Source organism: Myotis brandtii, unplaced genomic scaffold, assembly GCF_000412655.1.
Source record: "Myotis brandtii unplaced genomic scaffold, ASM41265v1 scaffold517, whole genome shotgun sequence".
In the NCBI taxonomy this organism is placed as follows: domain Eukaryota; kingdom Metazoa; phylum Chordata; class Mammalia; order Chiroptera; family Vespertilionidae; genus Myotis; species Myotis brandtii.
Genome location: NW_005369706.1, coordinates 1,187,956 through 1,213,151, shown reverse-complemented (window position 1 = coordinate 1,213,151; position 25,196 = coordinate 1,187,956). Strand labels below are relative to the sequence as shown.

The 25,196-nt window shown below is 54.1% G+C and overlaps 1 protein-coding gene across 1 annotated transcript in view; it reads right to left on the bottom strand.

Annotated features, from left to right (window-relative positions):
* Positions 1–458: 458 nt before the first annotated feature.
* KMT2D (lysine (K)-specific methyltransferase 2D) overlaps positions 459–25,196 on the bottom strand; it is a 37,487-nt gene continuing 12,749 nt past the window's right edge. Inside the window, exons 16-56 of the mRNA XM_014548592.1 lie at positions 24,649–24,830; positions 24,307–24,471; positions 24,103–24,212; positions 23,954–24,001; positions 23,099–23,320; positions 22,759–22,878; positions 22,566–22,670; positions 22,210–22,340; positions 21,980–22,127; positions 21,714–21,779; positions 21,476–21,586; positions 21,145–21,282; positions 20,962–21,046; positions 20,471–20,712; positions 20,298–20,371; positions 20,048–20,098; positions 18,110–19,924; positions 17,824–18,006; positions 17,612–17,745; positions 15,541–17,381; positions 13,281–13,404; positions 13,055–13,139; positions 12,883–12,949; positions 12,541–12,773; positions 11,401–12,444; positions 9,538–11,265; positions 9,275–9,415; positions 8,983–9,150; positions 8,666–8,825; positions 7,713–7,788; positions 7,365–7,540; positions 7,131–7,261; positions 6,340–6,472; positions 6,134–6,261; positions 4,480–5,620; positions 3,456–3,592; positions 3,227–3,357; positions 1,259–1,544; positions 961–1,034; positions 726–834; positions 459–567 (exon numbers count right to left, since the gene is read on the bottom strand). Of these exons, the coding sequence (XP_014404078.1) occupies positions 475–567; positions 726–834; positions 961–1,034; positions 1,259–1,544; positions 3,227–3,357; positions 3,456–3,592; positions 4,480–5,620; positions 6,134–6,261; positions 6,340–6,472; positions 7,131–7,261; positions 7,365–7,540; positions 7,713–7,788; positions 8,666–8,825; positions 8,983–9,150; positions 9,275–9,415; positions 9,538–11,265; positions 11,401–12,444; positions 12,541–12,773; positions 12,883–12,949; positions 13,055–13,139; positions 13,281–13,404; positions 15,541–17,381; positions 17,612–17,745; positions 17,824–18,006; positions 18,110–19,924; positions 20,048–20,098; positions 20,298–20,371; positions 20,471–20,712; positions 20,962–21,046; positions 21,145–21,282; positions 21,476–21,586; positions 21,714–21,779; positions 21,980–22,127; positions 22,210–22,340; positions 22,566–22,670; positions 22,759–22,878; positions 23,099–23,320; positions 23,954–24,001; positions 24,103–24,212; positions 24,307–24,471; positions 24,649–24,830 (12,336 nt within the window). The 3' untranslated portion in view covers positions 459–474. The remainder of the gene's footprint in view (positions 568–725; positions 835–960; positions 1,035–1,258; positions 1,545–3,226; positions 3,358–3,455; positions 3,593–4,479; positions 5,621–6,133; positions 6,262–6,339; positions 6,473–7,130; positions 7,262–7,364; positions 7,541–7,712; positions 7,789–8,665; positions 8,826–8,982; positions 9,151–9,274; positions 9,416–9,537; positions 11,266–11,400; positions 12,445–12,540; positions 12,774–12,882; positions 12,950–13,054; positions 13,140–13,280; positions 13,405–15,540; positions 17,382–17,611; positions 17,746–17,823; positions 18,007–18,109; positions 19,925–20,047; positions 20,099–20,297; positions 20,372–20,470; positions 20,713–20,961; positions 21,047–21,144; positions 21,283–21,475; positions 21,587–21,713; positions 21,780–21,979; positions 22,128–22,209; positions 22,341–22,565; positions 22,671–22,758; positions 22,879–23,098; positions 23,321–23,953; positions 24,002–24,102; positions 24,213–24,306; positions 24,472–24,648; positions 24,831–25,196) is intronic.

Genomic DNA, 25,196 nt, shown 5'->3' with positions numbered 1-25,196 from the left:
CCCGGCAGGCAGGGCCAGGTGTGAGACCCGGCCTTTGGGATTGTCAAGCTTAGTCAAGTCTCTTTGCAGCCTTGAGTTGGGCCGGAGAGGTCAGTGGGAGCAGCAGGGCTGTGAGGCCCGGCCACACATCGTCCTCCCCCCTCCCTGCTGCCTCCCAGATGCTTCTGGGTAGTTCCCGGCCCATATCCCCCTCAAACCTGAGATGCCCAATGGCTGCTTCTGTCTGGCTCCTCCTGGAGCTGGGGGCAGAGATGCCAGCCTGGGGGCCGATGGCAGGGAAGAGGGTTATCCCTGGTGCCCAGGGTGGGCTTGGCCTAGGGCCCTCTGCCCCAGCCTCCTGCTCCAGGGGCTCCGGTCAGCCGGCAGCCCCAGCCCTGGGTCCTGGCTCTGGCCGCTACCTCTCTTCCCTCTCATCCCTTTCAGGGAAGAGGTTGGGGGTGGAGGGACTCCCCTGCCTGGTAGCCTCAAAGCTTTTTAATTCATCCATTTCCGACAATTCCAGGCTCCACAGTGGCAGGGGATCTTGTGCTGATCGTCCTCAAAGTCAAACTGATAGTCATAGGTCAGCTGTTAAGAAAAGAGGGCAGAATCAGTACCAGCCCCCCAGAGGAACTGGGGAGGGCAGAGGTGATCTGATCTGAGGGCAGTGGCCTTGGAACTTGGCTCTGGGGAATAACAGAGAAGAGAAAGCTACTTTGTCACTCACTCATGATGCTTCCTCTTACCTCCTCTCCTTTGGGGATTCGCCGGCTGGAGATGATGATGATTTTATCCTCTTTGTCAAATGTCACAACTTCTGCCACACAGTTAGGGGCACAGGAATGGTTAATGTACCTAGGCAGTGGGACAGAGTCAGGGATGCCACATGATGAACTTGGGATGATTTTGGTTCCTTGTTGGCCCACCCCCAGTGTATCACCCTCAGAGACCCCTAAATCCCTCCTTCCTAATTCCTCTCACCTGGCAGGGCCTCCGGTCAACGTAGCATCAATCACATGTTCATTGTTTATCCGGAACATGTAGATGCCTCGATTCTAGAAAGGCAAAAGTTGCAGAAGGGGCAAGAGTATCAGAGAATGGCCACGGTGTGGTGGTGGGATCAGGTAGCAAGCTCAGGCAGTGGGCTTCGTTTCTTCTTTTTCCTTTCTCCCACCTCTCACCTCCTCCTCCCACAGCTTTCCACCTGACCCCACACTGCTCCTTGTTCCTTGGCTGAGTGTGGACCATGCACCACGATGGCCCCTCTGTCAGCCCATACCTGCTCCTCATAGATTTTCTCCCGCCGGTTGGCCACCTCGTTGCGAATGATGGTGCCAATGTACTCAATGACCATTGTGTGCTTTTCTAGGTCCTTGGCTGCATAAAGCCCCAGGCCCTGGATGCGGGAGCGAGCCAGATACACATTGTTCTTCCACTCAGTGCGCAGCCGCCGATATTGAGATGACTTGGAGTGCACAAACTGCTTGCTGTACGGGGTGTTAGTCTCGCCTGTGAAGGTGCTCTGATATGCCTTGGACATGCTGGTGCTGTTCAGGGTGTGGGGCCTGGGAGGTGATACAGTGCATGACAAGACAGCTCTTCCTCAGACCAAGCACACACCACCTGCCTCCTCCCTGGGATGTGCAACATGCCAGTTAGGGGCATGTGCTGCCTTGGGAATAGAGTGGAGGCAAGTGGGTCTTGGTTTTGATGAGGTAATTAACTAGCTATGGGGACCCTTCCAACACCCTGGGTGGCACAGAGATGGGGGGTGAGGAATGGAGTGAAGGGAGGCACCAATTCCCCTACACTGAGCCCACTCTCCCATCTCCTTGTCTTCTACCACCCTCCTGCCAAACTGTGCTTAAGGCCGTGCTCTTCTGGGAGGAATTCCCCAAGCAGCCCAGGCCTGTAATTTAAGTTCATGATTTGCTCAAACGTCTGAGTCCTACCTCCTGCACATACTGGAAGCCCTGAAAATGGGGGCTGTGTCTACCACATTGGACTGGATTTGAATTAAAACTAGCTCTGAATTCATAGCCAAAAGGTGGCATCCTTTCTTCAGACTGTCCCCTTTTCTAACGTAACATTGGGCTCTGTGCAGATGGCTCAGTGCAGGGGAATGACTGCTGCCTGACAGGATCCTTTTCACCACCCTAGGGCACCAGCCAAATTCTTCCCCATCCCAGAGCAGTGGTTTTCAAACATTTTTTACTCTTCTTTCTTTAGCAGAAATCTTTTTTTTTTATTTAACAAAATGTTATTGGAACTCCAATACATAAACTAGATGAAAATGAAATTCTTCTGGTTGAATTTGAGGAAGGGGGAGTTATACACGGGGAGGGCCAAGTTCTGCCCACTCAGTTTGTGTGTTCCAAAACTTTTTGGAACACACACAGTTTGAAAACCACTGTTATAGGGCATCAAGGACGAGGGCTGACTGGGGTAGAGTCGGACACTCTACGACAGCCTGAGGAGTAACCGAAGGCCTTCACAAAAGCCCTGCTACCGTGAATTCTGCCTCCCTCTACCCAGTGACCAAGGTCAGGCTACTGAGGAACACAGAAGGAACAGGAAACCACAAGTCAACATGTAATGTTCTGGTCCCAGCTGTGACCTCTGTCTAGTCACTTAACCTTTCTGGGTCTCAGTTTTCTCAGCTGTGAAATGGGGGTCATACCACCTGCCCTACCTACCTCATAAGGTTGTTGTGAGGATCAAATGAGATAATGGATGTGAAAACGCTTTGAAAAAAAAAGTATAAAGTGCTATACAAATTTAAGGTTTTATTATTTTTCTATTATATTTCTAATTATTTACTTTTGAAACCAACTCAGCCTGGGGAAGGGAAGGTGACCCTAGCACTCATGGGGCATCTGAGGTTTGGGAGAATCACAGGCCCCCTGGGAGCAAAATAGGAGAAGAAGGAGATGACTGGGCCCCTTATACAGTTCATAAAATTTTACCACTGTCTACCCAGAACCTCCCCAACAGCCATTCATTCCCAGGATGCCCAAGATAAGTCTGTCCTAGACCCCAGATCAACCCAGGACACCTGAGCAGGTTGGGGGGAGGCGGAAAGGGATACCGTAGTGATAACTGCACACCCTCTAACCAGGAGGCCTAGAGTGAACCCCCCAATCTCTCCAAGGGGAACTGTAACCTGTAACCCCAAACCCTCAATTGGCCAGAGGGTCCCTACCAACTCGTACACCCATATCCCTTGGCCCCAGCCCCACAAGCTCACCGTTTGTAGTGTGTGAGGATTTTAGGCTCTGATCGGGCACAACCAGTGGGGTTGATCATGAGTGGTAGCTCCATTAGGGGGTGGCGTCCATAGCGGAATAAATAGTTTTGACAGCTCTCCACTCCAGGCAGCTGTGGGCACAGGTCATGCTCACCTTAGCCTGAGCACTTTTGGGGCAGGACCAAAGTTCTCAGTGCCCCCCTCACCCCGGCTCCCGGCCCCTTCTTACTGATTCAGCTATGCGCAGCACAGCGTGCACCGTCAGCCCAAAGAGTTCCTCGCCTTTCAGGTACTCAGGGAAGAGCCTCAGCATGTCGGCCTCTTTTCTCATGGCAGCCACAGGCTCTATGATGCGATTCCACACAGCTAAGAGGCAAGGAAAGAGAGCAACCCTCACCATCTGGTGAAGTTCCTCAGAGGGAACTTCTGCTCAGTGAATCCGACCCTAACCTTGATCTGCAGCTACCTCCCTGTCACGAGGCTGTGTGGTTCTTCAGGACCCCCTCATGGCCTCCCAGTCCCACTCTCCTTCAACAAGCCACACTTCCCACTCCAGAGGGGCATTAGAGTGCCTTGTGACACAGAAACATGAATCCAAGGCCCAGGAGACCCAGCACAGGTCACAGGACTTGCTGAGTCAGAACAACAGGCATGCTTTGGCACTGGGAAGATGAGTTCAGGTTTTAGTACTAGCCATTGGACCTTAAACCAAATACTTAAATCTAAGATTGTTTCTTAAAAACCTGGGAATAATAGTACTTACCTCAGAGGGTTGTGTGAACAAAATAACCTATATAAATCACTTAGCTTAGTTTGTGGCACATAGTACATGCTCACTAAAAGGTAACTGCTCTTATTGTTATTTTTATAATTAACACTAAAACTAAGATCAAAAGAATTTTGTCCAGAGAAAAGCAACCAAAGGGAACTTCATGGTTAGGATCAGGTTGGGTGAGCCAGATGGTAAGGTCTCAGAACTGTATTCTTTTGTTCCACTGAGGATAGGAAAAGGAGCCAGAATGAAGTTAGACAAGCAAAACATCTTCAATTACAAGGGAATTTAAGGTGAGTAAGAGACGCTAAAACACTTTCTCTGGGGATTTTCAAGAGACCTCCACCTACGTGCAATAGAGGGTGTAGAGGGCAGAAGATCACTCACAAGGACCCTGCAGATCCCTTTTCCACATTGTAAAGATGATTCCAGGAGAAACTTGCCCAACTCCACATTACCATTTCCAGGGCCCAGTGCTCACCCTGGGGAGAGGCATCAGTGAAGACCAGGTCCTCCAGGCCCTGCTCCATGACTTTGATTATGAACTCCGGCCGACCGTTGTTCTCACCAATAGAGCAGCGGTAGCAGCAGCGGCGGTTGTTGGTGCGAAGGCTCCAGTAGATGCGTGTGGCTTCGTAGCCAACGGGATAAAGGGCAGTGGCACTGTGGAAGTCGGCCATCTGATGAGGGAGCAGCTGTCCAATGGCATGGAACACAAGGCCCCCTACCCGGAACATGTGCAGCCGCTCTCCCCGCTGGATGATGCTAGCGATTTGCTTCACCTCATCCCGCTCAATGTAGACCCGTCGGAAGACAGCAAAAGAACTCAGCTCTTGCTCACAAGGCCCTTTGATCTTATGCATTGGACACAGCATGGTCTTGTCCTTAAAGAACATGCACTTGGCGCGGATGGCGCAGGCAAAATGGTAGACGTTGGGACAACGCATGCGATTGCAGCTGCTGGTGGCACCGGTGCGCTGGCACAAGGAGCACTTGGTTAGCAGTCCTCGGTGGAGGGCCACTTCCACATTCATCAGTGCCCCACCCTGGGTCTCATAGACCTCCGTGGACCACAGGGCACAGTTGAGGTGCACCCACAGGTCCAGGTCCAGGTTCAGCAAACGGGCAGGCCCATCAGTGGCCCCATCACCCTCCTCATGACAGAAGCAGCAGCGCCGCATGTCTCGAGGCACCTTGTCAGGTCGCAGGGCTGTGCCAAGTTGTTCCATAAACTCTGCCACTTCCCGCTCATCCTCCTGCTGCCCACTGCCCTTCTGGATGGTCAGGAGCAGCCGCAGACGCTTCCAGCGCACCCCTTTCCACTTCTTGAGCCGAGGGGACCGACAATCTTCACCTTCTTCAGAGGGCCGGGCTCGGGGCTTGGGCCGGGTGGATTCAGGGGAGGGGGCCAGGGGCAGAGGCGAGGGGACAGGTGGCTCAATTGAGGGTTCAGCTGGGAGCTCGACCAGCGGTTCAGCAGGGGGGCTGGCAGGAGATGCCAAGGGGGGGGATGGGGGTGGGGAGGGTTCTTCAGGAGGTGGGGCGGAGAGCTGTCGAACGTCCAGATTGGAGACATTGTAGGTGTAGCTGTGTTGGGTGGGTGGCTCTGGGATAGGGCTCTCCTATGGGAGGGGGCACGAACCCTGTATGGTTAGTGCCAGCTCCTCACTTAACTAGCCCCCTCCCTTTTCCCACCCAGATCCCACTCTCCCAAAAGCCCTCTCTGCTATCTCTGCCCCAGCCAGAGACACCCCTTTTTCTTACCCAGACCCACCTGTTTCAGGAGGCTCAAGATGTCTAGCTGGCTCTTGAGAGTATAGCCAGGCAACACGGTTCAGCAGGGGGGCTGGGAGGAGAGGGTGCCAAGGGGGATGGGGGTGGGGAGGGTTCTTCAGGAGGTGGGGCGGAGAGCTGTCGAACGTCCAGATTGGAGACATTGTAGGTGTAGCTGTGTTGGGTGGGTGGCTCTGGGATAGGGCTCTCCTATGGGAGGGGGCACGAACCCTGTATGGTTAGTGCCAGCTCCTCACTTAACTAGCCCCCTCCCTTTTCCCACCCAGATCCCACTCTCCCAAAAGCCCTCTCTGCTATCTCTGCCCCAGCCAGAGACACCCCTTTTTCTTACCCAGACCCACCTGTTTCAGGAGGCTCAAGATGTCTAGCTGGCTCTTGAGAGTATAGCCAGGCAACATGGCATCAAATTGCTTTAGCCAGTCAGGGCCAGCTTCTGGGCTCTTGCCTCCCAGACTCTTTTCTTTCCCACCTGCAGGAAGGAGGGGGTCAGAGCCTCCCACCAGAATCATTCCCCTGAGGTCCCCAGGTGTTTTCCTGCCACACTCACCAGGGCCCTCAGCGTCCCCCTTCTTAGGCTCAATGCCTGCCCGGGCAGGGCTCTCTGGGAACAGCACCTCATAGGAGTTGGGGATCTTCATGCTTAGCAGCTCTGCCACTGCCACCATCACACCATTCAGATTCTGCCAGAGCAGGGAAGGGAGGGGAGAGCCTTGTCAGCAGGTTGTGTACAGTGAGCACTACCACCAGCTTTGTGGGGACAAGGACACTTAGAACACAGCTCCACAGGCGGCCAGTAAGTCCAGCCCCTGTGCCATCCAACTGTTCCCATGTACTTGTTTTATGGTGGCCTTTCCCAAACTGCTGTGGGCATTAGCAGGAGCTCCACAAAAGGGGCCTGTGTCAACTAAGTTTAGGAAACTATACACATTATATCCATAACTTGGGAGATTCATGATAATTAGCAAATTAGAGAAGCTGAGGAGTCTTGTAGTAAGGACTCCTGCTTGGTTGTTTTAACTGGGACTGCCCATTTCCTGTTAACATTAAAAAACAAAAAACAGTTTCACCAAATATAATGGGGTGCTGTCTTGTATCATATGTCGCATTATACACACTTTCTTTATTTGCTGAGTGTGTCTTTACCACAGGACTGTGAACTCCCTGAAGGCAGGGACCCCTCATGTTTCATTTACTCTAATCCTACAGCCACTAGCCTAGGCTTTCACATGGTAGATCCTCAGTACATAGCTTTAAAGGACCAAATTTATCCAGACAAGTTTCAGGGACTGCCCTCTGATTAGCACCCCTTAGGCCTCTGTGGCACCCTCCAGGACACACCTTGGCTGCAGCAGCAGAGACCGTTAGCATGACTGACACCTCACTTCCTTTGCCCTTTTCCCAAGTTGTGGCAGGCAGCTTTCCAGGGGCCTCCAGGTCTAGAGCCCCATAAGGTTTGGTATCTGGGAAGACTAAATGAGAAAGAAGGATCTGTGTTAGCCTCAGCTGCCCCTCTGCCCCAGCTCCAACACCCCAGCCTGGCCTGGCCTGGCCTATGTTCAGGGCAGCCCCTACCTGGAATGCTGGCCCGAGGAATGATGGGGATTACAGGGGAGAGAGCCCGGTCTTCCTGCTCCCACTGCCCTGAGCCCAGCTGAGGGAAACGAGGTGCCTCCTCCCCCAGGATGCTCTCGGGGGATGAAGCCGGCACAATGCTGTCAGGAGAATCGCTGTCCTCATCACTCTCCATCCTGTAGGCCAAAAGTAGACATTTGTTGCTACAGCTCTGCAGACCCCCACTCCCAAATCTAGAGATTAGTAGATATCACAGCCTTACTTAAAATCTACTATTGGTCAAAGGGAAAATGAGACAACCAGATCCCTAATCCCATTCCTCACCCCCATTTCCAGCACAATCCCCACCTGACATCCTCAGTCTGATTGTGAGGGGGTGTAGGCAAGGCAGCCAGCAGGTCTAGACTCTTCACCTCTGAAGCATCTGAGGGGTAGGTAGGGAAAAGAAAAGTCAGGCCTAGGGTGGACAGAGCTGATGGTGCTTTCTCCACCACATTTCAGGCCTAACTAGTACAACATCTAGCTTAGCTATCATAACCACTGTCTACCCATCTACCAGTTTGGAGCAGACAAACTATATTTTGAGCATTTCCAATGTGTCAAGTCCTGAGCTTTATGTGCATTCTTTATTTATAATATTTTAACACTCCATTAAGTATTATAATATCTATTTTATAGTGAGGAAACTCAGGCTCACACAAGTCAATCAAGTTACTGGGCTATAGTAACACGGCTAAAAGAACGCAGGACCAGGATTCACAACCAGCTGTCACAATAGTTTATACCCACCAAAACTGTCTGTTCATTATAAACAAAAGTTTTATTAACATTCTGTCATCCACTTCCCTCACTGTCTTGGTTCTAGACCAGTGATGGCGAACCTATGACACGCGTGTCAGAGGTGACACGCAAACTCATTTTTTTGGTTGATTTTTCTTTGTTAAATGGCATTTAAATATATAAAATTAATATCAAAAATATAAGTCTTTGTTTTACTATGGTTGCAAATATCAAAAAATTTTTATATGTGACACGGCACCAGAGTTAAGTTAGGGTTTTTCAAAATGCTGACACGCCGAGCTCAAAAGGTTCGCCATCACTGTTCTAGACGCCCAGTGCCCATCCTCGTCTCCAACCAATTAGTCCTGAAGAGGTCCTTTCTATCTCAGGTACTGGTTGTGTGTGCACACAGTGAAACACGCAACTATCTATGTGAAACTGTTTGACAGGGTACACTAACTGGCTTGGACCCCAGCCACCAAATCCTTCTAGAGGAGAGGCCCACTCTACTCTTGACTTACCCCTCAGTGATCCTTCAGTATCCCGGGCAGAGGCGGCATCCTTGGGGTGCTCCCCCAGCTCTTCAGATGCAGTGACGCCATTCACCATCTTCTGCTGCACCGATGGGGGTGGGGTGGGGGGCAGCGACGAGGGTGGTGTCGGCGGGTTACTCAGGTTATTCTGGGGGTGGGGTGGGGTGTTGTGTGCAAGATGGCAGGGGGAGACTGACATAATCTCCTGGCCCCACACTGTATCAGCAACTTCCTCAAGTATCCCACTCCCACCTCCACCTCCCCAAGAACCTCATCATCCCCAAAAAGTATTGTCATTTTCTAACCTTGGTAAGCAGCTGGGAATAGTAGTCAGGGCCAGTGGGTAGTGCCCCACTTCCAAAGGTCCCCCTCAGCTGGCACTGCCCATTGATTGGGCAGCTACTGCCAAAGGGAGCAAAGAGGCTAAAATTGGCGGTGATGGTAGGCTCCGTTAGGGGCAGCAGGGACAGCTCCTAGGAGGGGCAAGATGACAAGGTTGGAAACCTGCAGCACGTACATCTCTGCCACTGCATAGCTGGGGGCCAGGGTGCCCCCTTATCCTGAGTTGGGACCAGGGGACTGGCTCCTGGGGGTCACCTGTTTTAGCTGTTTCAGCAAGGCCTCGCTGGCCCTGACCCCGTCCTCCTTCCGCAGCTTCTTTCGGGAGCTCACCAACCTGTCGCTTGCCTTCTGTACCCTCTTGGGCTTCGGTGTCAAAGGTTTCCTGGCTGCTGTATCCTAAGCCGGATAAACCCACAGTGAAGGCTGCTGTCCTCCTCAGAGCCCTCACCTCTTCTGTTTCACCAAGACCTGCTCACTCTGCCCCACGTTCCAGGCCCCACTCTACCTGGAATACTCACCTCCTTATTGCTGGGGGTACCCTGTAGTTTCTGCTCCAGCCCAGCCAACTTGCTGTCAATGTGCCCGTTGATCTCTGTTCGCAGCCCCTCGGGCCCCCGCCCAGTGCTGAGTTGCACATTCTTTGCACGTAGAAGCTTCTGCAAGAGCAGATGCCCGGCCTCTGAGCGGGGGCCTGCCAGCAGGAGGTGGTTGCTGGTACCTGGTGTCCCTATTGGCTCCCCATTGGCCTCCCTCTTCACCACCTGGGCTCCCAGGGCACATGGCTCTTCCCGAGGCTCCTGCTTGATGCTGAGATAGGATGGTTCGGGCACCGCCTGCCCATTCACCTGCTCTGGATGCCCAGGTACCAGGCTGCTCTGCTCCGGCTTCTGGGCTTCTGCTGGGTTGTCTGGAGGATCCCAAGGTCCCAACCCTTTGCCAAATAAGGTATCTGCAAGCTGGGCAGCAGCAGGTGAGATCTTCCCAGGAGGCAGCTCCAAGGGCAGCGCTTGGGGTTTTGGGGTCCCTGGCTGTGTGGGAGGGAGCTGGGCCTCAGAGGGGAGCTGGGAACTAGGGGACGGTAATTGTGAAGGTCTCTTTGGCTCTTGTGGGCTAGATGGTGGAGGTGTGGGATGAACAGGACCAGGGACTGGTCCAGTTGATAAGGCTCCTTGTGGGGCAGGGAGCCGGGGTGGGCCCTGAGGTCGAAGCCCTGCCCCTAGCTCCTGGAGAGGCCCTGTCTGGGATCCAGGGAAGCCCCCAACTTGAGGCTGGCGGCCTAGGAGGCCCTGGAGGGGAGAGGGCTGGGTCCCAGGCTCCTGATAGGATGGGGCCTGGCGTATGGCCTGACTCTGCTGTAGCTGCCGCTGCATGAGGAGTGCCTGCAGCTGCTGCTGCTGCTGAGGGCTCAAGTGCCGCAACTGTGGGTTTTTGGCCAAAACTCCTTGGAGCTGTGCTCGAAACTGACCCACCGTAGGCATGACTCCAGCCCTGGGCAGGCCCTGCCCAGACTGGGGGACAGATCCTGGTTTGGCAGGCTGTGGCCCTGCATTATTTTGCAAGGGCCGCTCTAGTCCATGGTGCTGTTGGGAGCCCAGAGGGTTCTGAGTTATGGGCCCAGGCTGCTCCCCTAAGGAAACAGAAGATTGGGTCAGCAGGTGTGGCACGGAAGAGGCCTCTGAAGATGATCCACTGTTTGATTGCCCATGGCTGCCCACACCTGCTGTGTGGAGCAAGTTAACTTGCTGCTGCTGCTGCTGTCCTTGGAGCCTCAGAGGTGGCTGCAGTGGCACAGAGTTGGGCTGAGGCTGGGCCTGGGGTTGGACAAGCAGGAGTTGTGAGTCCCCAGAGAGTGAGGGCTTTACTTCCCCTGGTTCAGTGGGCACTGCCTCAGGTACAGTCCCTATTGCTACACCTCCCTGATGTGTGGAGGGCCCCTCAGTGGCCTCTGGAGGAAGAGTGGTCTCTACAATGCTTTGTTCCTTGCCCGTTAGGAGGAGGGTTGGGCCCAAGGCTCCGGGGCTAGAAAAGTGTTGCAGAGGCTTGGCTGGCATTCCAGGACCAAGAGTCACTTGCTGCTGCTGTTGCTGAGGAGACAGTAAAGTTCGACTCTGGTTTAAGAGGCCTATCTGCTGCTGTTGCTGCTGTTGAAGCTGCTGTTGCTGTTGTAGCTGCTGCTGTTGTAGTTGCTGCTGCTGCTGCTGCTGTTGTAGCTGTTGTTGCTGTTGAAGCTGCTGCTGCTGTTGTAGCTGTTGCTGCTGTTGCAGCTGCTGTTGCTGCTGTTGAAGCTGCTGCTGTTGTTGTAGCTGTTGCTGTTGTAGCTGCTGCTGTTGTAGCTGTTGTTGCTGCTGTTGAATCTGCTGCTGCTGTTGTAGCTGCTGCTGCTGTAGCTGCTGTTGCTGTTGTAGCTGCTGCTGCTGTTGTAGCTGCTGTTGCTGCTGCTGCTGTAGCTGTAAGGAGGCCATTGGCTGAGTGCTAAGCTTGGGCTGCCCACTATGTGGCATGAGACCCTGCTGAAGATGAGAAAGCCCTGCCATGGGTCCCTGCTGTTGGTGCTGCTGCTGCTGCTGCTGCTGCTGCTGCTGCTGGGCTGTGACCAGTCGGTGTCCCATAAGGCCCTGACTTTGCTGTGCCAGCTGAGGTGAACTTGGTACCCGGGACTGGGTCAGAAGCACCTGTCTGTGAGGACCCTGAGGGCCCAAAGCTCCAGGGTGTGGTTGCTGCTGCTGCAACACTGCCACCTGGGCAGGGCCCAGCATGCCCTGGGGCCCCTGGGGTGGTTGAGGGGACAGCTGCTGGACCAAAAGGCCCTGATGGCTGCTGGAAGGCAGAAGCCCTTGGGGCTTGGGACCCAGAGCCTGGTTTGCCTGTATCCCAGGTCCCTGTTGCTGTTGCTGCTGGATTGCCACCTGCCCTAGGAGGTGCTGCTGCTGCTGCTGTTGCAGTTTCTGGGCAAGCTGCATACGTTGCTGCTGTAGCTGTAGCTGCCTTTCCTGCAAAAGCCTCGATTCAGGTCCCAAGCCTCGAAGAGCAAGATTGCCAGGAAAAAAGCCCCCTGAGGGGCCAGCTAGGGCTCCAGCCCCGCCAGAATGTTGCTGCTGTTGTTGTTGGGCCAAGGTTGTGTTGAGGAAGGGGCCACCAGGCTGTCCAGGTAGTGCCATGCCCCCTGGGGGCAGACGAAGTCCGGCAGCTTGCCCACCAGGGGGCCCCTGTGGTGGCTGTAGCGCATGGCCAGGGAGCAGCTGACCAGGGAGCTTGGTGAGTAGCCGAGGACTCTGGGAAGGGCTAAGGGCCAGCACCGCTGAGTGTTGTTGTTGCTGCTGCTGTTGCTGCTGCTGCTGCTGTTGCTGCTGCTGTTGCTGCTGCTGCTGCTGCTTATTCCGATATTCTGCCATGAGATTTGTGTGCTCCTTCTGTTGCTTCCGGACCTAATGGGAGGGTCGGGGATGTCAGCCTCGAGCCTGCCCACCATGCCAACCCTCTTCCCAGCTCCTGGTTTCTAAGCTGAAGCCTGCTTTTCCCACCTGATCCAGCTGTTTCTGGATCTTGCTCTGCTGCTCTGTAACCAACTTGAGCTTCTCAGCATCAGCCTCTGGGAACTCCCGGCCAGCCTTTTTGGCAGTACGCTGTTTGGCACACAGAGCCTTCCGGGATTTGCGGTGCACACCAATCTGCTCCTCTAGTACCTTCAGCTGCATCTGTAGGAGCTGTTGGGTATGGAACAGCCACTCTTCATACTGCCGCTGGTCAGCCTCATCTGGAAAAGAAAGCTGGTGTCAGGACCAATAGAATGGTGATCCCAATTCCTCTTCCTTCAAATGCCTCAAGCCATTTTCTTTTAGGCTCCTCCCCATCCCCATACTCACTGATCACTCCCTGGGCAAAAGTGGGTGGATTGGGACGAGCCTGGGAGGGGTCACCAGCATTCCTCTCCTGAAATGAGAGACACTGCTGAAGGGTCATATTTCCATACCAGCCCCTAAGAAGGGTGGCCCAACAGCATGGGACACAAATTCCTACTCCCACCTGATCACTTACCTGGCCACTCCCAGCTGCTACGTGGTTCTGCAGATCACTGCCAGTCCCCCCTGAGAGCCTCTGGGCTAGCAAGGACACTTGCTGCCTAGAGTTCACCAAAGCACAGAAGATGTGTTAGTAATGGGGTCATTTGAAAGGCAAAGAGGAAAAACAAGTAAGGAAGGAGATCAGGAAGGAGAGGAGAAAGATTGGGAAAGAAAAGGTCCAACCGCCACCCAAGTCTTACCTGTTCATACCAGGCGCTACTCCAATGCTGCCCTGAGCCATCACCTTCTTGATGCCTTTCAAAGCTACCATCTTGGCCTTTGCAATGGGATCAATGATATCTTCTGCAGCAAATTTGTCCAGGTCTGGAGAGGGAAGAACCAAGGGAGCTGGGCATTTGGGTCAATGCTTCATTCTATGTCTGCTATTACTTCCAACACTTTAACCTCTATCAAGCCAAGCAAAACAATGGCATTGCATGATGAAAAGACCAGTGGACTAGGAGCCAGGCAGCCTAGGTGACTCAGCTCTATTATTCACAGAACATGTGGCCCTGTTTGTGTTACTAAAAGGTACTCAGTAAATATTTGTTAAACCAATATATCAATGTTACTTCACCTTTCTGAACCTCAGTTTACTCCACTATTTGGTAGAGATCATGACTCCCTATTCTGCCCATCTCATGTGGCTACTGAGAGGACCACATATGACAAGAATATGAGCACAGTTGACCCTTGAACAACATGGATTTGAACTGCAGGCTCGGATTATATGCAGGGTTTTTTTTCATTAAATACTGTAAATGTATTTTCTCTTCCTTATTCTTTTTCTCAATAACATTTTCTTTTCTCTAGCTTACTCTATTGTAAGAGTACAATATATAATACATAAAACATGCAAAATATGTGTTAATTATGTTATCAATAAGGCTTCTAGTCAACAGCAAGCTATTAGTGGTTAAGTTTTTTGGGGAATCTAAAGTTATACACAGATTTAACTATGTGGGGGTCACCACCCCTAAGCCCATGTTCTTCAAGGGTTAACTGTCCATTTTACGACCTAGAAAGCATTCTTCAAAAGTAGTGTTCTTGCCCGGCCAGTATAGCTGATTGATTGAGCATCGACCTATGAACCAGGAGATCACAGTTCAATTCCTGGCCAGGGCACATGCCCAGGTTGCAGGCTCAATCCCCAGTGAGGGGCGTGCAGGAGGCAGCCAATCAATGATTCTCTCTCATCATTGATGCCTCTATCTCTCTCTCCTTTCTTCTCTGAAATCAATAAAAATATATATTTTTTAAAAAAAGTAGTGTTCTTAGAGCAACTAGTGCAGCCCAAGAACCCATCTGGCAAAGCCCTAGATGCCAGAGCTATTGTGGGCCTGACATGGACCACCTACATCCCACTCACCTGCCTGTCCTGGATGCTGGATAAAAAAAGAAAAGCAACCACCAAAAAAATCTAATCTTTCTAAAATCATACACATTGTATATTTCTCCACCACTCAGTAAATTTAACTGACTCCGCACTTTTTAAAGGACTAACCAAAATCCCTCCCCTGGTCTTTTGAGGCAGTAACACAGTTAAGAGGATCAGAGGGCCAGGGTTCAAACTCTAGCTCTGTTAGTTGTGTGATCTTGGGCAAGTTACTTAACCTCCATTCCTCATTTTCCTTTTCTATAATCAAAGATAATAATAATACCTATTTAATGACTTTGTTGAGACGATTAGATAATGAATGTACAGCACTCAGTACACAGATTGCAAATAGTAATTACTCAATAACTGCTATTACAATTTGAGGTCTTATGGTAGTACCCACTCGCTCCCTCTACACCAGTGATGGCGAACCTTTTGAGCTGGGCGTGTCAGCATTTTGAAAAACCCTAACTTAACTCCGGTGCTGTGTCACATATAGAAATTTTTTGATATTTGCAACCATAGTAAAACAAAGACTTATATTTTTGATATTTATTTTATATATTTAAATGCCATTTAACCAAGAAAATCAACCAAAAAAATGAGTTCGCGTGTCACCTCTGACACACGTGTCATAGGTTCGCCATCACTGCTCTACACAAAGTCTACTCCAACCTAACCACTCACTCATTCTCCAAATATCCCCCATTGGCTCTCCTGCCAATATGGTTCCTGTTCTCAAGTCTTTTTATCTATCTGGAGTGTTTTCTCTTGCACCACTTCTCTCCAAGTCCTAATCCTTAGGTCTCACCACAGCTACAAAGCCTTTGCTAATCAGGCTTCATGTATTCATCCCATTCGCTCACTCAAACATCAAAATGCCTGCTATATGCCAGGCACTGTTCCTCCCTTCTTAAAAGCTACAGTGCTTCTGCCAACATTACTAGTATGGTATTTAGTCAAAGATTTATGTCCCACCTCCCTTAACTATGAATTACCTTATGTCTGTAGTCTCAGTGCCCATTTGTTGGTGACAGTGACCACCCCTGAGTAACTAAACCAGTGCTCCCAGCTGAGGTTACCTGTATCTGGGAAGAAGCTGTTCGCCAGCTGCTGTTGCATCGCCAGCTGTTGGGGTTTCATGCACATGGAAGGTGGCATGGTACCCATGGGCTTCTGTGCCAGCACTGGTTGTGGACTCTGCTGGGACACCAAGCCTGCCTGCCCTCCATGCTGCCCACTTATCATATGCCCTTGGTTGGACACCATGGCCAGGGATGGGGCCAGGCGCTGCTGAAGGGCATGAGCTGGTGGCTGGGTGGGCATCAATGGTTGGGCCAAGCCTGGCTGTCGGGAACCTCCAAGTCCCAGGGCAAGCTGTTGTTGGGGCCCAGCCAAAGTGGAAGAAGAGCCCTCATGTGGCAAAGACATGGCCTGGGCAGGGCCTGGTGTGGACAGTAGAGAATGCTGCTGTTGCTGCTGGACCGGCTGTAGCTGTGCTGAGAGCTGCTGTTTCTTCTGCAGCTCCTTCTTCTCATGCTCCAGCAGGTCTTCAATAAGCAGCGGTAACTCGCTAGCGACCAGGGAGCTCTCCATTTTGTCCAACTCATCCCCAGATGCTGCATGTCCACCAGGCAAGGTCAGGGCTCCGCTCTCTAATTCAAACTTCTCCAGCAGAGAGGACCCTCCTGGGCCACTCAGTGGGTTAGGGGTCAGCAGGTGAGCTGGTGGTCCTCCTGTGGCTCCAGTGTGCCCACTGCTAGAAAAGGGTCCTGTGCCCATCCGTGTGTCCCGGCTGCCCATCACACTCTGTCCTGGCTTCAGTCCCAGGCCTAGGGAAGTGGTGGCAGGTGCTGGCTCTACCTTGGGGTTGGTAATGGTGAACTGGCAAGGGGAAGGGTGGCGTCCACCCTCCTCCACCTTGGGCTTCACCTCAGGGAGCACTGGTGCCAGACGGGGCTCAGAAGCATCAGCAGCGGGGGGAGGGCGTTCCTCAGGGCCCAGGGGTCCTGGCTCCACCCCCCGCAACAGGGCCTCCCGCTCAGCCTTTTCATTGGCTGATTCCACCAGCCTCAGGTGCTCATTGAAGATGTCCTTCTTGTCTCCAGTGTCCAACTCAGGGTCAGTATAGGCCAATAGATCAAACTCATCTCCATTGAGCAGGTCATCCAGGTGGGGATCGTTGGTCTCCAGGTTTTCCAGGGTGCCCAGCTCATCATCTCCCTTGGCCACATCTACACCCAGGCCCAAGTGAGCAAGTTCATCATCCTCCAGGGCCTTGTGGGCATCAAAGTCATCATCCAGCTCAGGGTCCTCACAGGGTAATTTCCCAGCTTCCAAGACCAGAGGAGGGGGGCGGCCAAGCTCAGTGCTCGATGGGGGCCGGCTGACCAGCTCCAAGCCAGGGGGCAGGGTGGGACCTTTGGTGTTGGGCGCTGGATGGAGGCTATTGTTCAGTTCAGGGGCCAGCGGGGCTGAGGGTTTCTGTGGGGGAAGGCCTGATACCGTTAGACCACGAAGCCCTTCAGGAGCCAATCGGTGGGAGTCCTCACTTACAGGGTAAAATCGGGGTCTCTGAGGGGGACCCTGACCAGGAAATGGAGGCCCCCCAGGTCCTAGTCCTTTTTGTACATTGTGCCGCAACTCAATGAACTGGGCAGGGCCAGCTGGACCAGGCACTGGCTCGCCAGGGCCAGGCAGGCGAGTAGGAAGTCCTGCCAAGGGGGAACCTAGGTTTTGGCGGCCAAGTTCAGGCCCAGGAGTTGATGAAAAGCGAGAAGACATGGCAAGTCTCATGGAGTTTGCTGCTGTTGCTTGCTGCTGCTGCTGCTGCTGCCAGAGGTGTTGCTGCTGCTGCTGTAAGGGCAGGGACCCAGGATAGGGTGCTCGCTGATAGAAGGCTTGGGAGCCTCCCACCAGTTGCCTGGAAGAATATGCAGTAGTCAGTAAGATGAAGTAGACATTAAGATGAAGAAGAACTAGAACATAGGCCTAGGGCAGTAGGGAAGGGTAGAGTTAATGTGGCAAGGGGGAAGGAATAGGGGAGAAGAATGATACTGGAGAAGAATTAGAGAGACAGGTAAGTCAGAGGCAGTACACAGAGGTGGTCAAGTCTGTTCCCTTGATTTGCCCCCAGTAACCCTGGAGCCTCACCGGCTATTCACATCCATAGAGGAAGGGGTGGCTGGTGGAGGTGGCCGGGAGAGTCGGTCATCACTTGGGAAAGCCCCTGGCCCTAGGATGGGGCCACCCAGCTTGTTTGAGGGCAGCCCAAGGCTACTCTTATCCTAGGAGAGATAAGAGGTAGATGAAGGTGGGGCCACTTTCAGTAACCTGGGCCCACCACACCTTGCCACCCTACCTACCTGGGTCCCAGCAAAGGGGGTCTGGCCTCGACTCAGCTGCTCAAAGGCAGGGTTGCTGGGCTCAGTACCCCAGTTCCCTGGAGGCCCCACTGCTCCTGCAGCTGCTGCAGCTGTTTCCTTCTCCTGCCGCAGGGTATTGCGCTGGATCTGTTGCCGAATCAGCAGCTCTCGCAGTCGCTGGCGCTGTGCAGAGAACAGAGAAGGGTAAGTCTATCATACTCTAACCACAGGGCTGGCACAGGTAGAGTGGAGGTATGAGGGAGTCAGCTCCACGATGTCAACTCACCTGCCGTTGCTTCTCTAGCTCTGTCTGGCTGAGGCTGGAGATGCCTGGGTCCTGGGTACCTGGAAGTTCAGGTGCTGCCAAAGAGCCGGCCATTCCAGCTCCTGGGTCTTCTCGTTTATCGACTGGAGAGGTGATGCCAGCCCGCTGTGAGGCTCCATGGGGTGGGTAGGGGAGGGATCCATCGGGTACAGGTGGTGGTAGGACCGACTGGGGGCGTAGCGGGGACAGCCCATAGCCCTCTCCTGTGGACCCGCTGCTGGGTCCCAGAGGGCTACCCGATGGGTGGAAGTTCCCTGTGGCTACTGAGTAGTTTGTGCTTTGAGGCTTGCCCAAAGTAGGGCCAGGCCCAAAATGGCTGTTGATCCCGTGGGGTGGAGGGAGACCAGGCTGAGGGACAGGGGGCTTTAGGGAAGAGGGCTCCCCGACTGCCTGAGGGAAAGTGAAACGCATGGGAGAGGGCGTGCCCACAAATGCACCCGTCCCAGGGGATCGGGCGAAATTTGGGGGCTGCCCACTTGGGACCTTGGCATGGAGCTCACCTGCTGGCCCTGAGGGCAGGGCTGCTGGGAATCCCCCAGCCCCCAGTGGAGTGTGAGCTAGAGGCCCAGACTTAAAGGCAACTTCAGGGGGCTGGGGTCGGGGTGGCTTATGCAATGGGGCAAATGGGTCACGGGACTGAGGGCGAGAGGGTGGGCGGGAATAAGGGTCAGGAGACTGAAAGCGAGGGGTCACAGGAGATGGACAGAAAGCCTCAGCAGACAGAGGACGGGGTGTCAATGGGGACTGGGAGCTGGACTGGGACTGGGGACTAGCGGGCACTCGGGAGAAAGGGTCAGAGGGCAGTGATCGAGGGGGTAGGGCACAGCAGCTCTCAGGGGCTGGGGGCTGGGGCCGAGGGGTCAATGGGGGCTGAGCATAAGGGTCAGGGTAGGGGCCAGGGCGAAAGATATCCGAGTGGCTGGGGGGTGAAGGGGCCAAAGCCTGGGCAGGGGATGGCTCCTGGGGCCTTAGGCCCAAGCCCGGGCTCTGGGGCTCTACCTGAGATGCCCGAGGGGTCAGGGGAGCTTTAAAGACATCAGGTGCCTTTAACTCCAGGCTGCCCAGGTGGGGGCCTGAGGAGGGTGAGTCAACAAAGCCCAGGTTTGGAGGCCCATAGCTAGGAGAGGATGCCCCAAGCTCTTCCTTCTTCACCTCCAGGGCTTTCCGAGACTCCCCAAAAGGCGGGGGTGACAGCAGGGGCTCGGAAGCCTTGCCACCCCCTACTCCTGGGCTCTCAGGCACAGCCAGGTTGTCCAATGAGGGGCAGCGGGGTTTGAGGAAGGGGTCAGGTGTGGAGGGCTGGTGTCGGGGGGTGCCAGGTGGGGTAGTGTGGAATTCCCCTGGCTGGCCAGTCCCAGGACGAGATGAGGTGCCCAGTGTCGGGGGCTGCACAGGAGCCCCAGTCGGACTAGGATAGGGAGGATAGGTAGATGGTGCCGTAGGGAAGCGGGGCTCCAGAGCGTAAGCAGGGGCCAGTCCAAAGGGGTCCTGCGAAGGCACTTGGGCGGGCACCTGGGGTGGGAGCTTGAGGAAGAGCTCACCGGGCGAGTCGGGGCCAGGCACCGTGCCCGCCGGCGGCTTCAGGAACCCGTCCGCAGAGGTAGACAAGCCGGCGGGGGTAGTGGGGCTGCCAATGAAAATGGTGGGGGCCGCAGCAGGGGGCGGACTGCCCAGTGCCCCTGGCTGGGGGGGAATGCGGAGATGTAGGGCCGGTCGGTCAGTCTTACGGGCCATGTCGCCCACCTTGGTCTGCTTGTTGATCTGGCTCTCAGCCTGCTACGGAGGAGACCAGGCACAGAGCAGTCAGGCTGCTGTGGACAGGCCCTACATCCCCCTACCATCACAGAGGCCACCTGCTACAAGACATCAATGGTGCAGCCTGGTGGGGCCCCCACTCACCTTTTGCACCTTGTTGATGCGGTGAGCCGCCCGGTTATCTTTGGCCTTTTGCTAAAGGATGGAGGACACAGCCTTAGGCCTAGGGCTCAGCCTCATGCCCAGCCCCCATCCTCACATTCCCTACCCAAAAGCTGATCCCTTCTAGCCCAGATGCTTTAGGAGTGGGGAATGGAAAGAACTGAAATTTCCCCCAAATACCTCCCCCCGCTCAGTTCCCAGTCCTGCTGACTCAGGCTTCCTTCTGTCTCACCAGATAGGGGGCTTTGTCAGCAGCTGGAACTTTTCTCCAGAGCTTCATGATTTGTTTGCAACGGCTAGACCAGTCTGGAGGACAGAGGGATTGTATTAGGAAACTTGGCAGGTGGCCCCTGCAACTGCCATGTTACCAGGTTGTTGTCTCCCTTGCCCTCGCCCCACAGGTACCTGGGTAATCTTGCTTGAGATTGGGAAAGTTAATGTTGGCATACAGCACAGGTGAGATAGTGGAGAGTTGGCCCAACTCCTCATCCTTCTCCCAGCGCTGAAGACTCCGCTGGTTATAGGAGAGCCCGTCGCCCTCACCCTCCGTGGTGGGGGTGGTGGGGGTGGAGGGCGTGGTGCCTCCTGAGCCTGTCCAGGGACTGTCTGGTTCACCTGGTTCTGGGCTAAAGAAGCCCCCGCGCTCCCTGGGGCGCAGGGGCAGAAAGTCACAGGGGGCAGGGTTGCCACACCCCAACCCAGACAAACTGCCCAGGGGCCCCAGGCCAAAACCCTGCCCCAACAGAGGAGGGCCACTAAGAAGGAGGTGGAGAGAAAAAGGGGGAAGTATTACTACAGCAGCATCCAGGAGTCCAAGGTTCCCTCCCTTGGCATGAACCCAACTGGAGGGAAGGGACTATGGGGACGGCCCATGAAGATTAAGCATAGATACCAACCTAGAATCCAAGAATGGGGACTGGCAGAGGCCTGGATAGGAGTCCATTGGGCTGCTGGACGGGAGATTGCCCAAAGGGAGTCCACCTACAAGAGGCACAGGATCAGAGAAAGGGAGCAAGTGGCCCATCCTGGGGGCAAGCTTGGCCGTACCTGCCCACTAGTCTTCAAACCACCCATATCACCTTGAAGAAAGGGCCTCTGCAGCGGTGTACGGCTGCCATCTAGGCCAGGGGTTCCACAACCCAGATGCTGCTCTCGTTCAGAACCCAGAACATCCTTGAAGAGCTGCTGCAGGTCCTTGGATTCTATCTTGGGCAGTTCTATAAGGGATTGAGGGAGGATGCTGCTGAGGGAGACTGGGGAGCTGAGGGGACACCACACATCTACAAATAGTCATGGCCGGGGCAGGTGCCCAGGACTCCCCACTGTATAGATGAGAGTCTCACAAGCAGAATCTTCTCCTTCTCCCACAGAGGACCCTTTATACATGAAGAGAGTAGGTCACAGCCTCACCTTCTGTAGGAATCCTGTCTAAGTCAGAGCTAAGCATCCCTTCTCCCGGAGTTCCTGGCTTCTCGGGGTCACTGGGCACTGGGGATGCCTTTACACCCCCATCCTCAGGTCCTGCAATGAGCAGGAGAAACCCTTCAGCCAAGGCCAGTATGGAGGTACCACACTGACTACAGAAGGCATGGAAAAGTTTGACAGAGGCAAAACCAAGCTAGGATGAAGTCCTCCCAGCAGGCCTCACCTGGTGTATCAGCCTTGCCCTCAGCACCACGGGATTCTTCATCTGCAACCTCTGTACCATCATCTCCTATAAGCAATAGTCGCCATTCCAATCAGAGATGTCCCACATCTGACATCCAGAATGGGTCTCCAGCTCCACAGGCCAGGGCCCTTGGCCTACCCTCAATTCCTGGAGACCAGCCCATCCCCCACCAAGTTCTCTTCCCAGCTCCTAAGCACAGAGGAAAGTTGGGTCCCTTCAGACCTCTTTACCACCACGTGACTGACCTTTCTGTAAGGTGGGGAGCTCCTTCCTATCTGAGCCTCCATCCCCCTTGGCTTTTGGGGTTCCTAGTGCAAAGCTTGGCCGGCCCACCCCAACTGCAAAAAGGGCCTTCCGGCTCAGGTCCAACAGCTCCTTCCCAAAGAAGGCCTCCTGTGGGAAGAGGCAGGGAGAAATAGGCTTCTTCATGTTCTGCAGGGAGAATTCCCTGTACCCTTCAGAGCCTAAGGCCCACCTGCAGGTAAGCAGGAAACATGTCCTCTAGTTTGCTCTTCTTGCGCCCTCGCCGCTGCTGCTTCTTCTTCTCTTCTGCATCTGCTGGGCTCTGTTCCACAGAGCCCTCTGCAGGCAGGTCAGCAGGCATCACTGGGGACAGAATGGAAAGTGTCAACTTCTCTAGGGACACTGAGCATGCTGCTCCCAAGTTGGCCTGAGGATGCTTTCTGCCTATTCTCTCCCCCAAAACCAACTGGACCCACCACCCTCTCAACCCTTTGAGTGAGCCCTCCTCCGGGCCTCCCTGGCAGTGCCCTATAGGTCCTGTGATCCCCACCTTCTCCCAGGCCCCACTGGAGCCCTCACCCGTCTCACCCTCGTCGGGCTGCCCATCCCCACTCAACACCTCCGCCTGTGCAGCAGGCCCCTTTTTCACACGTGTGTGGGATTTCCGCTGTCGCACCATGAAACCACCAATGCCTATGAGGAGGCAGAGCTGAAGTTGAGAAGCCACTAGGGACCGGGTGAGCCACCCCTCCCCACCCCATTCCCCATCCCAGGGCCTCACCAGGCCGATAGGGTTTGCGTTTGCGTTTTTTACTCTCCTCAGTCTCCTCCTTGCCAGGTTCTACATCAGGGCTGATGGGGCCCTCCAGTTTAATTTCACACTCCATGTGCTCCACACCACCTGCGTTATTTAAACAGAGGAGATGGAGGCAGAGCAGAGGCGTGGGCCCTTTAACTCTGTCATCCTGCCACCCAAGAACAGAGAGCTGAGTGCCTTGCCAGAGCCATTGGACAAGACCAACAGTGGCCTGAGGATGATCAGGAATGACAATGCTGCTCCCTCCCAACATCCAACTCTCACAGGCACGCTCCCGCTACTTTGGCAGATTCCCCAGCCTTACCTTCACCCTTGAGCAGCTCTTCAGTGTCTAGGTCCCCATCCTTCTTGTCATCAGGGCCAAGGGCATCTGAGGGCTCAGAACCTTCCAGCCCAGCCTCGCCTGGGAGGCCAAGCCGTCCTCGCCGCTGGCGCCGCTTGTGCAGGGGTGACATGGTAAGGTTACGCAGCACAGCCATGCCAGTTTCTGTCAGCCACACACCCTCAAAGCGAAAGTACTGGGGCTCTGCACAAAAGGGAAGAGCATGTGACCCCAGGGAAACCAGAACTCCAAGTTTCAGCCTAAGTCCCCAGCTGGGACAAAAACAGTGAGAGAGAGACAGACCAGACCCTGGGGCCTGAAGGGTGGAGAGGACTGGTCACCACTGGGTGCTAGCTAAGGTTCTAATTCTCCATCAATGACCTAGGAGGATTCAGGCTGCTACTGCAGAAGCCTGACTTTGCTCATGATTAACCCTAGGTTCACCAAATATGTTCTCTAGCTGTCTGGGGCTGGAAGTGCTCCTACTCGCTGAATGCCAGCACACAGTGCCCCAGATGCCAGGAGCAACACCTACATCATGATGGAGGAGATGGCCCCAGCCTCTTCAGTGAGGAAACAGCAGTGTCCTGTGCTCTCTGGAGGCGACACTCTGGTAGTACAGAGGCCATGTTTCCTGGTGGAAGGAACTCTGCCTGGGAAACTAGAGGCCTTGGTTGTAGTCATAACTTTGTCAATAACCTAGTGGGTGACCTTGGGCAGGCTACTCAGTCTCTCTGGGTCTTAGTTTCCCCCTCTTAAAATGAGATAAAGTTAGGGAGGTGGAGCTGGACTAGACAGTGTCTAAGTTCTCCTTGGCTTCGGCACTCAGAATTTCACCTGGCTCTTTCACCTTCATAGGCACCAACTCTGGAGGCGCAACAGGTGCTGTGGAGAGAAGGACAAACCAAGGCGGTTTGAGGCCCTGTCCCAAAGCAAGGCACCCCAGTCCTGACTCCTCCTCTCCTTCCCTAGCATTTGGTACTCACCAGCAGGCTTAATTACATAAGGCTGGCAGGAGACACAGTCAAAGCCCTCATCGGCTGCCTGCTCCACATCATCCTCTGTGAAGAGGCTCTCGCAGCCGGCATGCATCCACCTGGAAGAAGGAAGACATGAGGAGATAAACCCAGACAATGCAAAGCTGAGGATAGGAAAGAGGGAGCCAAACCAGGGGAAAGGAGCACCCTCACCGTTCACAATGGCGGCACTGGATCAGAAGGTCCTCTTCCACGTATGGGGCATGACAGATAGGGCAGGTCACCAGGCTGGCACAGGGCCCGCAGTGTGTGTAACTGTTCTGCCATTCACAGTGGAAGCCAGGGGAGGCGGCTCCACACTGCATACAAGACACACACCTAGTGGGAGCAGAAAGACCCTCAGCACCTAAGCTACCCAAGGCAGCCAGAGGTGCCCCTCATTGAAAACCATGTGTCCCAGCCTGGTTTTCTAAACCCAACCTGTCATGTGTTCACCATCACATCTACTCTGACGTATCAGGCCCAGGCCCCTCTGAAGATCCTGGGTCTCCTTACCACTTGCACTTCCAGCCGCCCTTGGGCACGGTGAGCAGTGGGGGGTCCAGGCAGTAGGTGTGGTAGCTAATGTCACAGTCATCACAGAGCAGCAGGCGTGAGGGGTCTGAGGCCTGGCCGCATACCTCACACACGATGCACTCCACACAACGCCAGCCTTTTAATAGCATCACCTTGGTGATCTGGTACAGAAGATGACATTTCTCAGGGTGTGATGGAGAGGAGAGGGCAGACTTCTTAGGGGAGGATGGGACTTATATGGGTTGGGCTGGAGGACCCCAACGCCCAGGCCAGACCTCCATTTGAGCAAATAAAGGCTATGCAGAGCACCCTCACCTCAAAAATATGTAGTGACTCTATAGTTAGGCTCCCAGGAACCTCTCCTGGCCACTGCCTCATTATGCATGGACTGGCAACCTTTTACTAGCCAAGTCCCCAACAAGATTATGGATAGGATTAGATTGTATTTCCTCCAATTTTTCTTGAACATTTAAAAACCTGCTACTAATGCAAGTTAAGGAATGTTAGCAGTGGACAAGTTCTAAATG